Source organism: Chlorocebus sabaeus, chromosome 9 (genome assembly GCF_047675955.1).
Source record: "Chlorocebus sabaeus isolate Y175 chromosome 9, mChlSab1.0.hap1, whole genome shotgun sequence".
NCBI classification, from domain to species: Eukaryota; Metazoa; Chordata; class Mammalia; order Primates; family Cercopithecidae; genus Chlorocebus; species Chlorocebus sabaeus.
In genome coordinates this window covers 50,319,592-50,333,678 of record NC_132912.1, presented here as the reverse complement: position 1 = coordinate 50,333,678, position 14,087 = coordinate 50,319,592, and the positions used below count along the sequence as shown (strand labels likewise).

At 39.7% G+C, this 14,087-nt stretch overlaps 2 protein-coding genes and 1 non-coding gene across 7 annotated transcripts in view; 2 read left to right on the top strand and 1 right to left on the bottom strand.

Moving 5' to 3' along the window:
- Positions 1 to 1,297, bottom strand: part of PARG (poly(ADP-ribose) glycohydrolase) — a 136,082-nt gene extending 134,785 nt beyond the window's left edge. For 2 of the 5 annotated variants that reach the window (XM_007962553.3, XM_007962558.3), the window contains exon 1: positions 351 to 870. In XM_007962553.3, coding sequence (XP_007960744.3) covers positions 351 to 567 — 217 coding nt within the window. In that variant the 5' untranslated portion in view covers positions 568 to 870. Of the gene's footprint in view, positions 1 to 350; positions 871 to 1,160 lie in introns of those variants that run through there. The other 3 variants (XM_007962557.3, XM_038010320.2, XM_007962556.3) reach the window with 3 other exon arrangements.
- The window catches only part of LOC103215822 (mitochondrial import inner membrane translocase subunit Tim23), a 55,028-nt gene continuing 41,833 nt past the window's right edge, over positions 893 to 14,087 (top strand). The window contains exons 1-5 of the mRNA XM_007962559.3: positions 893 to 1,143; positions 3,843 to 3,901; positions 10,937 to 11,030; positions 11,259 to 11,343; positions 13,710 to 13,768. Of these exons, the coding sequence (XP_007960750.1) occupies positions 1,038 to 1,143; positions 3,843 to 3,901; positions 10,937 to 11,030; positions 11,259 to 11,343; positions 13,710 to 13,768 (403 nt within the window). The 5' untranslated portion in view covers positions 893 to 1,037. The remainder of the gene's footprint in view (positions 1,144 to 3,842; positions 3,902 to 10,936; positions 11,031 to 11,258; positions 11,344 to 13,709; positions 13,769 to 14,087) is intronic.
- LOC119628183 (small nucleolar RNA SNORA74) lies at positions 13,004 to 13,204 on the top strand. The gene has a single exon (XR_005244487.1). It is a non-coding gene; the product is annotated as a small nucleolar RNA SNORA74 (small nucleolar RNA).

Below are 14,087 nucleotides of genomic sequence, written 5' to 3'. Positions count from 1 at the left end.
TGTTTTCTTCCTATCTAGAGGCCAAAGCGCCCTACTGTTTCACATACACAACTACATCTCCTTGACGACTAAGGCAATTTCTCAATCAAACCTGAAGAAGCAAACAGGTGGTGGAATCTCCTGCCATTTTCCGCCCTGTGAGTGACTGCTCATCAGTTTCTCACATCAATAGCACTGGGAAAAATGCGGCCCCATTCACCCACTAGTGGCTTTGGTAGCTCAGCAAGTGGACCTCAGCATGATAATGCACACAAGACCAGAAAGGAGTGACTGGAGCCCCTGGGTCCTCAGACTGAGACCAGAAGGTTCCGGCCGAGGCGAAGAACAAATATTTTTATTTTCCCACGTACCAAGCGAGGTGGCGCTGCCTCTGTGCTGTCCCGCCCGCCCTGGGACGCAGGCTGGCGAGGACGGTGGGACCCTGAACTGCACGTGAGCGTCCTTGGGGTCGAGGACGCGCCTCTGCCTGCTGGGAAAGCTCCGGGCGTCCGAAGCAGCCGGCGAAGTTGGAGCGGCGCCCCAGCGGGGTCGCTTGGTGCAGGGTTCACAGCCGGGGCCCGCATTCATGCTGGGACCCGCAGCGCACTGTCCCCGGGCCGGCCCGGGCGGAGAGCCTCATTCACTAACCGTGAGAGGGATGGACTGCACCTCCTTCTCCGCGCCTCCCCGCACCATTCCCTCTCCGCTGCTTCCTGCTTCTGCAGTTGCTGACCGCGGCCTCCCAAGTCAGGCCGTAAACAGTCTCCTGCAGTCCCTCTTCCACTGGCACCCCACCTGCCTCAGAATGCGCCGCTTTGATTCGGGACTCGTTCCCTTTCCCACCACCGGAAAGCTGCCGTCAGGCGCTTCCGGCTTCCGGGGCGCACACTGCCGCAAAGCGGAAGCGCGGCGCTTAGGGGGAACCGGCGCCCGGAAGGTCAGCGTGTGAAGGAGGCGCTAGCAACCCGGGGGTTACCCGCTGTTATTGAGGAGCAACGGCCCAGCGGACCACCCAGACTCGAGACAGCGGCGGGAACCACTCGGTTTGCTGAGATACCATGGAAGGAGGCGGGGGAAGCGGCAACAAAACCACAGGGGGATTGGCCGGCTTTTTCGGAGCCGGCGGAGCAGGTTACTCGCACGCGGATTTGGCTGGCGTCCCGCGTAAGTATGGGGCCTACCTTGCGATTATTTCTGACTGGTTCTTGCGTCTTCACTAAAGTTGCGCGTCCCATGTTTTATGTTTTTTTCCCTTTCTGGCATTTACAAGCTTCAGCACCAGTGGTGGGGTTAGTGTGTCTGCATGGCTGCTCTTTCAAGATCGAAAGGCCTTAAAAAGGGCCACGGATCTCCCGGGGAAGCTATCCGTGATTGACCTGGACTCGCGAGATGATGCATGTTTTCTTAGGTTTATATCCAAGCCTCGTGTCTTTTGTGTGTGGTGGGCCGTGTGATTGGCCCTTGATTAAGAGTAGAGCCCAGCTTTGGGAGTAAATGTATTCCAAATAGCAAGCCGTAGTTAACTTTTTAATACACAGCGACGTATTCTGAACCCCCAAGTAGCCGTTAGGGCAGAACATTCAGTAGTATTGCATATAAGTGAGAAATAAGTATGACTTGGGACAGGCTGGGAAACCATCTCTAGGAGCTAGGAAGTAAGCTGAACTTTAAAGGTGACATATATAGACATGAAGAAAGAAGCCACGTAAGAATTATAGGAAAGGAAATAAGCAACAACATAAAGGATACAGAGGCATAAATACCTTGCCTTTGCCTCTCCTCAGTCTTGCGAATATGTATTCCAGAACTTTGGTACTTTGTAACCGTGGTTATTCAACTGGATAAATAGAACTTGAACCTAAAGATAGGCAGTTGGTCGTGGATAAAGCCTTTACGAAAGTACTTTTTAGAGAATCCTTGTAATATTTTTCTAGGTGTTTTATACTAAAGGACAGCAACAACAAAATATGTTCAGACTGACTAGCGCAAAAAAATATAAAAGAAAAGACCTTTCATATCCCTTCATATCACCTTTGTCAAAAAACGGAATCTACAACACAAGGTGTTCTGTTCTGTTCTGTTGTTTTTTTCTGTTTTTAGAGTCAGTACCTCGTTCTGTCACCCACGTTGGGGTGCTGTGGCATGATTATAGTTCACTGAAGCCTCGCACGTCTGAGCTGAAACAATCCTCCCCTTTAAGCCTCCTAAGTAGCTGGGACTCTAGGCACGTGCCGCCACGCCTGGCTAATTTTTTTTTTTTTTTTTAACTTATTATGGAGATGGGATCTCCCTGTGTTACCCAGGCTGGTCTCAAACTCTTGAGCTCAAGCCATTCTCCTGTCTCGGCCTCCCAAAGTGCTGGGGTTCCTAGGCCTGAGCTACCACTCTACCTGTTTAGAACACAGTTTCATATTAATCTTAATATCTCTGAGTTTCAGAGCACAAACGGCATACACTTCCTTAATGTGACAATATTGTTACCTTAATGTGATTAAGGTTTGAAGGTAAATTGAGGGACCAGGGAATGAACACCATTTACTAAACTGGGGACAGGACTATAGTGGTTTTTTTGTGTTTTTTTGTTTTGTTTTGTTTTGAAAAGACTCTTGCACTCACAGAGCTTACATAATACAGAGGTAAGCCAACAAAAATTAAAACATTACAGTTAGTGGTAAGGGCTGTAAACGGGAATAAAGCAGAGTCATGAGATTGTGATGGAAGCAGGATGCCATTTTAGAACGGGTTAGGGAAAACATCTTAAGGGAGTTGACATTTGAGCTGTGACCCAAATACAGTACAAATGCTTGGGAGGCAAGTTTCCAGGAAATTAGCTAGTGCAAATGTCCTGAAACAAAACAAATTTGGTATGTTTAAGGAACAACTCTTAGGCCATTCTGTCTTCATAGTTACAAGGGAGTTGGATCAACTGAAGATTGTGAAATCAGAGAGGTAGGGAATGACAGCTAATGTAGGGTTTTGTAGGTTATGGTAAGGAGTTTGGATTTTCTTAAGAAAAATCACTGTAGTTGCTATGTAGACAGTGAGTTGAAGGGGCAAGAGAAAGCAAGGAGTTAGGTAGGAAGTTGTTGCTGTGAGATATGATGGTTGGACTAGGATGGTAGCAATAGAGATAAGTAACAATTCAAAATAGGTGATGAAAATAGAATAAACAGGACTTATAATTGATGAAACGATCAGAGGCATAGGTGATGCATATATTTGTGAATTAACTGCTGAGATACAGAAGAATCCAAAGATTGATAGGTTTTACTGTTTTCAGTGTTAGTGAATTCAGGTTTGGCCCTCTGAAAGTTTGTATTTTCTTTTGCACAGACCCACATACCTGTGGTAATGACCCAAGGATTCTCACCCTTGCCACAGTAAATCAATCGTTAATAGTAATACGTGAAGGAACTGCCTTGAAATACTTACATACAACATGTACACAGTCAGAAAACCCAACCCAACCACTGTTTTCACCATGGAATTGATTAGTCTTTTCTCAGTGTTATTTTGCAATTTACATAGTCACCAAGCATTCTTGTAGTAAATTGAAAGAAATTAACTATAAATGGCCTAGGCTACACTTCCTGTAAGTTCAGTAATCTGATCTATGACACTGCGAATATCTTACCTGGTGTAAAAGCCTGAGCCACCAGTGGAAAACCTGGTTTGGGATTGAGGGTCTGAGGATATCCTGAGTCAGCCCCCAAACTGACAGGGAGGATAAAATGGGACAAAATTTTCGCCTTCAGTGAGCCTGTAAAAATTGCAAACACATGTAACAATCAGAAGCTGGATTAACTCTAACCAAATTAACTTAAAGAATGTTGTTGCAATGTGACATTTTGTTTTCTCTCTAGTAACTGGTATGAACCCTCTGTCTCCTTATTTAAATGTGGATCCGCGATACCTCGTGCAGGTAAGATTAAGATTTTACTAGTTTGGTGCATTATTTTACCATTAAAAAAAAAAAAAGCCAAGTGCTATGCTGACTTGAACTATGACATGCACTTCTGGAGGCAGTAAGTTTCTGCTCTCCATTTACCCTTTTTTCCTCACAAACACTAGGAGCTTGGCCTGCATCTCTCTGAAATCAGTTAACTACCTTCAAAGGCTTATTTTTTTAAAACCACAGCAGAATTAATTTTTGAAAGCACCCCAATAAAGTATTGGGGTGCCTAATTACAAAGTGTATGGGGTTTTTTTGTTGTTGTTGTTTGTTCGTTTGTTTTGAGATGGAGTTTTGCTTTTGTCCTCCAGGCTAGAGTGCAGTAGCGCGATCTCTGCTCACTGCAACCTCAGCCTCCCAAATTCAGGCCATCCTCCTGCCTCAGCCACCCGAGTAGCTGGGACTACAGGTGCCCACCACAGTGCCTGGATAATTTTTATATTTTCAATAGAGACGGGGTTTCACCATGTTGGCCGGGCTCCCAAAGTGCTGGGATTACAGACAAAGTGTGTTTTAAAGCTCAGTTTACAATATCAGGGTTCTTTTGACTAAGCATCAAAAGTTTCAAAGAGTATCTTTTTGAATCCAAGATATATTTCCTATATTAGGAAATATATCTTGGATATATTAGGAAAGAAAGGTTGATTTAACACCTGAAAATTAATGTATTGTGCCATATCAATTTATAATAAAGCAATCAAGGAAAGAATATAGACCACATGCTCATCTCAGTAGATTCACAAAAATCGTTTGACAACATCCAACACCCCCATTTATGATTATAAAAACAAACTAGGCTGGGCGCAGTGATTCACACCTGTAATCCCAGCACTTTGGGAAGTGAGGCGGGTGGATCACTTGAGGCCAGGAGTTTTGAGACCAGCCTGGCCAACATAGCGAAACCCTGTTTCTACTAAAAATACAAAAATTAGCCAGGCATGGTGGTGCCTACCTGTAATCCCAGCTGCTTTAGAGACTGAGGCACGAGAATCGCTTGAACCCTGGAGACAAAACTTGCAGTGAGCTGAGATCACGCCGCTACACTCCAGCCTGGGTAACAGAGTAAGACCTTATCTCTAAATTAATAAATAAAACTAGACACAGAAGGGGCTTCAGCCTTATAAATGGCATCTAGAGAATATCCAAAGCTAACATAATTTAATAGTGAAAGACTGAATACCTTCTCCCTAAGATCAAGAACAAAGTAAATATGTTTACTCTCATTTATATTCAGCATTGTCTGACCAGGGCAATTAGTCAAGAACATGAAATGGCATTCAAGTTGAAAAAGAAGTTAAACTATCTGTTTACCAATGACATGATCTTATCTATAGAAAATCACAAGGGAAATCACAAAAATCTATTAAAACTAATGATCGAGTTCAGCAAGTTGCAGAATACAAGTTCAATATACATAAATATGTTTCTAGAGAGTCACAGTGAACACTACAAAAGTGAAATTACAAAAAACAGTTCATTACCAATAACATTAAAAAGCGAATACTTAGAAATAAATGGACCAGGTGCAAAACATATTCTGAAAACTATAAAACATTATTGAAATTAAGTGGAAAGACACTTGCTATGGTCCTGAAAATTTTAATATTAACATGACAGTACTCACCAAATTAACCAACAGATTTAGTGCAGTGCCTGTCAAAATCCCAGCTGGCTTTTTTTTGCAGAAATTGACAAGCTTTTATCCTAAACTTCGTACGGAAATTCAGGGGACATTGAATGACCAATGACTTTGAGAAAATAAATTGGAGGACTTGAACTTGTCAATTTCAAAACTTTCTACAGAACCACATCATGATAGTAACATAAGAATAAATCCATAGATTAATGAAATACAGAGTCCAGAAGAAAGACGTTGCTTTTCAACAAGGATGCCAAGATAAGTCAGGGGAGATGTTAGGACAACTGGAACCCATATGCATAAGAATGAAGTTGAACCCTAACCCTGCACCATATACAAAATGTTACCACCAAATGAATTAAAGACTTAAATGTAAACTAAAGCTGTCAAGAAACTCTTAGAAGAAATCATAGGCACAAGTAGTTGTGACTTTGGATTAGACAGTGATTTCTTGGATGTGACACCAAAAGCACAAGTGATAGAATGTTGACAGGTTGTATTTAATCAAAATTTTAAAATTTTGTGATTCAGACAATACCAACAAGAATGGAGGCCGGGTGCAGTGGCTCACACCTGTAATGCCAGCACTTTGGGAGGCCGAGGCTGGTGGGTCACCTGAGGTCAGGAGTTCGAGACCAGCCTGGTCAACATGGTGAAACCCCGTCTCTACTAAAAAATACAAAAATTAACCAGGCGCAGTGCTGGGTGCCTGTAATCCCAGCTACTTGGGAGGCTGAGGCAGGAGAATTACTTGAACCTGGGAGGCAGAGGTTGCAATGAGCCGAGATCATGCCACCACACTTTAGCCTGGGCAAAAGAGTAAGACTCTGCCTCAAAAAAAAAAAAAGAATGGAAAAAGGCCTGATGCAGTGGCTCACACCTATAATCCCAACACTTTTGAGAGGCTGTGGCGGGAGGATCACTTGAGCCCAAGAGTTTAAGACCTGCCTGGGCAACATAAGAAGATCCCATCTCTGCAAAAAAATCACAAAAATTAGCGGGGTGTGGTGGTGTGCACCTGTAGTCCCAGCTACTAGGGAGGCTAAGGTGGGAGGATCACTTGAGTCCAGCAGGTCAAGTCTCAGTGAGCGTAATCAAGCCACTTAACTCCAGCCTTGGTGACAGATGGAGACCTTGTCTCAAAAGGAAAAAAAAAAAATTGGGAAAAGACAATCGACAGATTGAGAGAAAATATTTGTGTATTATGTATCTGATAAGGAATTTATATCTAGAATATTTAATTTTTTAACTCTTAAAACATTAGTAAAAAATAATTACAAAATGGGCAAAGTATTTGAGTAGACGTTTATGAAGATGTAGAGATGTCTAATAGTGACATGAAAGCTGATCAGTAACATTAATTAGAGAAATAAAACCACAATGAGATACCTCTTTACACCCATGGGGATCAGTATAATCAAAAAGAAAATAATACATATTGTTGAGGATGTAGGGAAATTGGATTTCTGTACATTGCTGGTGGAAACGTAAAATGATACAGCTGCTTTTGGAAAAGTCTGGCAGTTTCTTAAAGTGTTAAAAATAGAGTTACCTTATGACTGACAATTTCACTTACGTATACTCCATACTCAAGAGAATTGAAAACCTCTGTGCACATAAGTTGTGAATGAGTGTTCCTAGTAGCATTATTCATAATCAAAAAATGGAAACAAACCAAATGTTTATCCACTGATGAATGGATAAAAAAATGTGGCATATCCATACAATGGAATATTATTTGGCAATAAAAAAGTATTAAATTATGCTACAATATAAATGAACCTTTAAAACTTCCTAAATGAAAGAAGCCAGTCACAAGATACCACATATTGTGTGGTTCCATTTATATGGAATGTCCAGAATAGGCAAATATATGGACAAGAAAGTAGATTAGTAGCTGCCAAGGGTTGGGAGTAAATGGGCAGTGACTGCTAATGGGTATGTGATTTTTTCGGGGGGTGAAGAAGATGCTTTAAAATTGATTGTGGTCTTGGTTGCATGACTCTGAATATACTAAAAACCACTGAATTGTACACTCAGTAAGTGAATTATATGGTGCATGAGATACATATCAGTAACTCTGTTTTCTCTCTCTTTTTCCTAAGAGACAAAGTCTCACTCTGTCTCCCAGGCTGGAGTTGCAGCAGCAGCATTATAGCTCGCTGTAACCTCAAGCATAGCTTACTGTAACCTCAAACTCCTAGACTCAAGCAGTCCTTCCACCTCATCCTCCCAGGTAGCTAGGGCTGCAGGTGAACACCACCACGCCTGGCTAATTCTTTTTTTCACATTCTTTGTAGAGATGATATGATCTGGCTTGTTTGCCCAGGCTGGTCTCTAACTCCTGGCCTCAAGTGATCCTCCTGTCTTGGCCTCCCAAAGTGCTGGAATTACAGGCGTGAGCCACCATGCCTGGCTTTTTTTTTTTTTTTATTTATTTAAGAGTTATGGTTAGAACCTTTTATTTCAGAGTTGAATCACTAACAGCATCTGACAGCGGCTGCATTTCTTGTTTGTGTTAAGTATTCGAATTGAAGCAAGTTGATGATTTGGACCTTGCCAGTTTAAAACTTCGTTATTTTTGAAATGTTTTTCAAATGTTATATTTTAACATTGGGTGTTCATTGATTTTTTTTGCTTTAAAAGTGCCCCTTTGTCAGTTTACTCAAAATTTCAAAACTAGTTGCATGTATTTTGCTTTAATGTTGAATCTACACTTAGAGGTTGTACTCTAGATCTAGTTACAAATTCAGTATCATTGTGGCCCTGCATTGCTAGGTGGGGCTTATTAAGGTTAGACATAAAATAGTTAGTATCCCCCAAAAAACTTGTGAATTCATTCTTCATCGTGAACATTTATCTTCCATTGGAATTCTAGAGGGACTTCAGACTTAAAAAAGTGTTTTATAAACCTCATCTGTTATTGGAAATAATTAAGGAAACCTTACGTTTAAAGATACCTTAATAGAAATTACATTTTGTCAAACTTTTGTTTATACTTTTGAAGGTTAGAGACATCTTAAATAAAATAGTACCTTCAACTCACCATGTCGTGACTTTGGCAACAGCTTTTTTTTTTTTTCTTGTTTAATAATAGACACAGGGTCTCACTATGTTGTCCAGGCTGGTCTTGAACTCCTGGACTCAAGCAGTCCTCCCACCTTGGCCTCCCAAAGTGCTGGCATTACAAGCATGAGCCACTGTGCCTAACCAACTTTTATCTGATGCAGTACTGTAGTTTCTCTTACTAATGCTTTTGTATCATCGCTACTCTTAACATCCTCATTAATTGTATCAAGTAATAATTTTTTTTGTTAGCCCAGGTGAACATCTGGTACAAAAATAAGGAAAATTTAAATATTTTTGACATTCATATTGTTAAACACACAAAATTATAAATTAAAAATGTTTTTTCTTTTTTTTCTTTTTCTCTAGCAAGTACATTGATACCCATTCTTGGATTTAGCTTCTGTGTTAACAAACTCTGGTACTTAGGAGATTTTAGTAATACTAGTGTCCTGGAGTGTCAGCAGGACAGGTTTAACAGGAGCTTTTTAGTAAATCTTCCTTACATTCAACATATTAATATACTTTGATAACAACCTTGTTTGTGTGTTGGACATTTGCTTACAACCCTTGTTACGTTTTTATTTTTCAGTTGCTACTAACAGGAGAATGAGTTGGTGACATGCACTTGTGCTTGCCTGATAATGTCCATCACAGCCTTTTTTTTTTTTTTTAAGTTTTTTGTTTATTTTATTTATTTATTTATTTATTTATTTATTTATTTTTTGGAGATAGAGTCTTGCTCTGTCACCCAGGCTGGAGTGCAGTGGCGTGATCTCGGCCTCCGCTCCCCGAATTCAAGCAGTTCTCCTCCCTCAGCCTCCCAAGTAGCTGGGACTACAGGTACACACTGCCACACCCAGCTAATTTTTTGTGTTTTAGTAGAGGGGGTTTCACTGTGTTGCCCAGGCTGACCTCAAACTCCTGAGCTCCAGCAGTCCACCCACCTCGGCCTCCCAAAGTGCTGAGATTACAGGTGGGAGGCACCACTCCTGGCCAAGTTTTCTGTTCTTAATTAGTGATCTGTTTCTGGATTGAAGAATATATATATATATATATTTTTTCTCAGGAACCATGGCCTGACAATAAAGGATAATTAGTTACCACATTGAATCTAGCATTTCAAAAAATTCAAACAAAAAGCTCAGTTTAATACTAAGTCATTAATTTAAAAGTTGAAGTACCCAAAATTTATAAAACTCTATACAATTATACTATGACATGGGATCTATTCAGTTTTTATTATTGCCCAGCAGACCGTTCTTATGTGATGAGAGTGGATGTGCTTGTTTACTTTTGCAATTTTTGGTGAGGATGTGTGCACATGCCAGAAAGAAAAAACCAAGGCAGAACCACAGTTTTCTGATCAGGAATACACTTTTCGGAATCAACGTTCAGTATTTGCCACGAGGATGTAGGAGAATGTTAATTGTCAGTGGTCTTTACTATGTTAAATGTAACACACTATGTGTCTTTTTGCCAAGAGTGTGACCTAGCCATTGGAGGCTTATTTTAACCATCTTTGCATGGAAAGCTTGCCAAAAATGAGTGTGTTTGTGTGTGTTTTTTTTTTTAATCCAGCAAGGTGATAGAATTTGGTTTGTTTGTTTTTTCCAGTGTGTTTTTCATAAAGGTGTATTGACTCTTCAAAATTGGTAACCATATTTTGCTCTTAAGAGTGTCATTTCTCAATCTTAGTATTTTGGGTGACCTTCCAGGGGTTCATGCCACAGTTTGTGTATACAATTACTAGAAAGAGGGTCTATAGCTTTCTAAGAGTATCAAAGGAATATATACTCCTTAAACAGATAAGAATTCTTAAAGGGGGTCATTTGCCCTTGCATGATTGATCCAAACTGTTGTACTTTATTAGTTTTTGCCCATTTTTTTGAACATTTGGCTTTATACATGGAAAGATGCACAATAAATAGCTGCTACAGAATGAAAGTTGTTTGCTTCTTCCAGACTGCTTGTCTATTCTATTCTTCTAATAGCTTTCAGTATTCCTTTCTCTAGAGCTGTCCTTTCTAAACTTAACTTTTGCACAAATCTATCAGATTTAAGTTATGAAGGAAACAGTCTTTAATGAGACTCCCTTCTGAGAACTGTGTTTCCTATTTCATTTCACTTTGATTTAGGTATTACTGTTGCAGAAAGTTTTATTTTTATTTAGGTATAGGTTTGAGTTAATTTAAGGTTTACTTTCTGTGAAAAACTACTTTGAAATGTTAAAAAAGATGACTTTACAAGATTTGTATCTTGAGGGACCCTCAGCTTGGTTTTCATTATTATCCTTTTAGGATACAGATGAGTTTATTTTACCTACTGGAGCTAATAAAACCCGGGGCAGATTTGAGCTGGCCTTCTTTACGATTGGAGGATGTTGCATGACAGGTGAGTGTTACATACTTTTTTCTCAAGTGTGCTCAGTTCAAGTAGTTGAGGGTGCTTAAAATCAAAAGCAGTTAGAATGTTGGTTTCAGGGGTTTTTTTTAATATTTACATTTGTCTTTTTCTATTAAATGAAAAAGAATCAGAAGTGTAGTTATGCAGTTTTGAGTTTCTTTGTTTGTTTTTTAATGTAAAGCTCTCTTATCTGGCTGAATTGTTATGATTTACCAGGGGCTGCGTTTGGGGCAATGAATGGTCTTCGGCTAGGATTGAAGGAAACCCAGAACATGGCCTGGTCCAAACCAAGAAATGTACAGTAAGTCTCATGTAACCATCTGATGTAGTGATACTTGAATATTAAGCTCTGTTTTGTTGGTTTGATGAGTACATCCTTGATATTATAGATGGTTAGCATAGTTACGTGATTTTTTTGTCTTTGTTTTTTAATCTTACTCAAAAGCAACTAAGGAATCAGATTACTGACTCTAAGCTTTTAAAAAGGAGTGATTTTTTGAATCAGTGTCCCTCAGTCAGCTAGTGCTATGCCAGCCTGGCTTCTCAGCTGCACCTGTCACGTTCTCCAACCCTGTGTGACATGCTTTTCAAATTGTTGAATTGCCGATGGGAATTTTGCATTGTTTGGGGGCATGCAGATCCATAGGAAATGGTAATGAAGACATAAACAGCTCATGAGAGTGATGGCTCAAGCTGCCATCATTTGACTTGAACTTCTTACTGTCTTGACTTTACGTTTCCGAAATGACGAGCCAGATAAATTTTAAATAAAACTTCTAGAATTAGAGTTAATTCCAAAAGGATAAGACACAGTTTTCTGTTAGAACTTGAAGTTGCAGAAAAGGGAAAGTGCAGCTAAAAGGATTGGAAAGTATGTTTTCACCCTTCTTAAGAAGTAAACATGGCCAGTCCCTCCTGATATTCCTTAAACAATATGTTTAGTTTTGCCCATTTTTATGCTTCATATATGCTTCATAAGTATGTATTCTTCGATGGCTACTGTTTTTGTCTTAGGACGCTTTAAACTCCCATCTTCCTTTCATATTGTTCAGCCAGCAGATGGCACCAGATGTGCTAGAACTAGACCATGGGAAACTGGAACGCCTGTTACATTATGGGATTTTTTGAGAGACACAGCCTTGCTGTGTTGCCCAGGCTGGCGTGCGGTGCCGCCGTCACAGCTCACTGTAGCCTTGACCTCCTGGGCTCAAGTGATCCTCCCACCTCAGCCTCCCAAGTAACTTTGACTACAGGCACATGCCACTGTACCCAGTTAATTTTTTAATTTTTTGTAGTGACGTGGTCTCACTGTGTTGCTCAGGCTGTTCTCAAACTCCTGTACTCAGGTGATCCTCCTGCCTCAGCCTTCCAAAGTACTGGGATTATAGACGTGAGCCACTGCGCCTAGCCCTGTTTTTTATATTCCTGTTAACTGTGTGGATCTCTGTCCATGCTTTGCCAGCCTAGATCCTTCAGTATTTTTATTACTTGTCCTTTGCTTCAATAATATTTTTAACTTTTTGTATTATGGGGAATTTTGAATATATAAAAGTAGACAAAAGACGTAGCATAGTGAACACATGGACCATAACCCATCCTCAACCGTGGCCAGTTCTATCCCATCTCCTTCTCCTCTCCCATCTTGTTTTGAGACAAAAATCCCAATATCATATTAAATAAAAATTTGGAAGTAGATCTAGAAAAGACAACTTGCTTCCTTTCTTAAAACGAGTCATTAAAATGCTTGTTAAAAATGAAAAAATAATGGCTGAACTTAAAATACATTAGTAAATATGTAACATAATTAGAATGTACTTCTGTTTGTAAACTTGACTGATTTTTTAAAACAACCTTTCAGAAGCAATACAAATTTTTGTTTCTGTAGAATATTAATTAAATGAGTTGTTTAATAATTAAACTGAATGAGTTCCCTCACTCTTTGTTACTGTATTTCCATAATTTCCAGCAGTAGTCAGCCATCTGGACAGAACCATTCCTGGAATGGTGTTACACTGCTGGGAGAGGAATGTCTTCTCTTCATCTGGTTGCCTCCATCACTGTTCTGGTGGTGTCTGGCACTGGTGCAAGGCAGGACTGTGCTTCCTTGAGTGTGTGCTGAGCATTCACCTTGGCTGCTTGGTTCTAGTCTGGGAGCAGACACAGGGTGCTTTCCCCGTGTATCCCAGTTAGATGGCTGATTCCTTCTCTTTAATTCTACTTTATATTCTGTACTTTGATATTCTTTACTTTGATTCTCTTTAACATTCTAAGCATATGTTCCCCTTCCAAAAAGAATCTTTTAGAAGCTAGCTCGTCATAGTTAACAGTGGCATTTTTTATGTGGATTAGTTTCTGTAAACCTCTGTAAAATACATTCCAGGCTGTCATTCAAAGCCTTGTATATATTTAATGTGTATTCATTATATTATACATTTAATAATAAGAGTTTTCCTCAGTTATTGCCCAAAGTCTTGAAAGTTTTAACCTAATTTTCACTTATGTAAAAACTATCCTTATTGAAATCTGAGATATTAAGATATATTTTAGAATTTAAAAAATTTTGAGCCTTGGGTCTAGACATGTTAAATAGCTATTATTATTGTTTTTAAAGGTTACTAGAGAAATAATGATTCTAAATACAGATTCTTTCTCTTTCTGCCCTGGTAGGATTTTGAATATGGTGACCAGGCAAGGGGCACTTTGGGCTAATACTCTAGGTTCTCTGGGTAAGTAGAGATCTCGTTTGATAAATTGTTAAAGAAAGAATGTACAAATATGAACAATTTAATCAACCGATATTCTGGTCCTAGGATATGAGACAATTATGTTTAAATCCATTCCATTGCATAATGTAGATACTACTTAGGGAAAGACCATGAACTAACTTATGAAATAATCTCAGGTGCTGATACCATTCTGAATACCATTTCTTAATTTTTAAAATCTTTTGAACACTGCACACTCTCCAAGCACAGCACCCAATCATGTTTAAATGAAATCCAGATAATTTAGGTCCAAAGTAAAGAGCTTGGTATATTAGGCAAG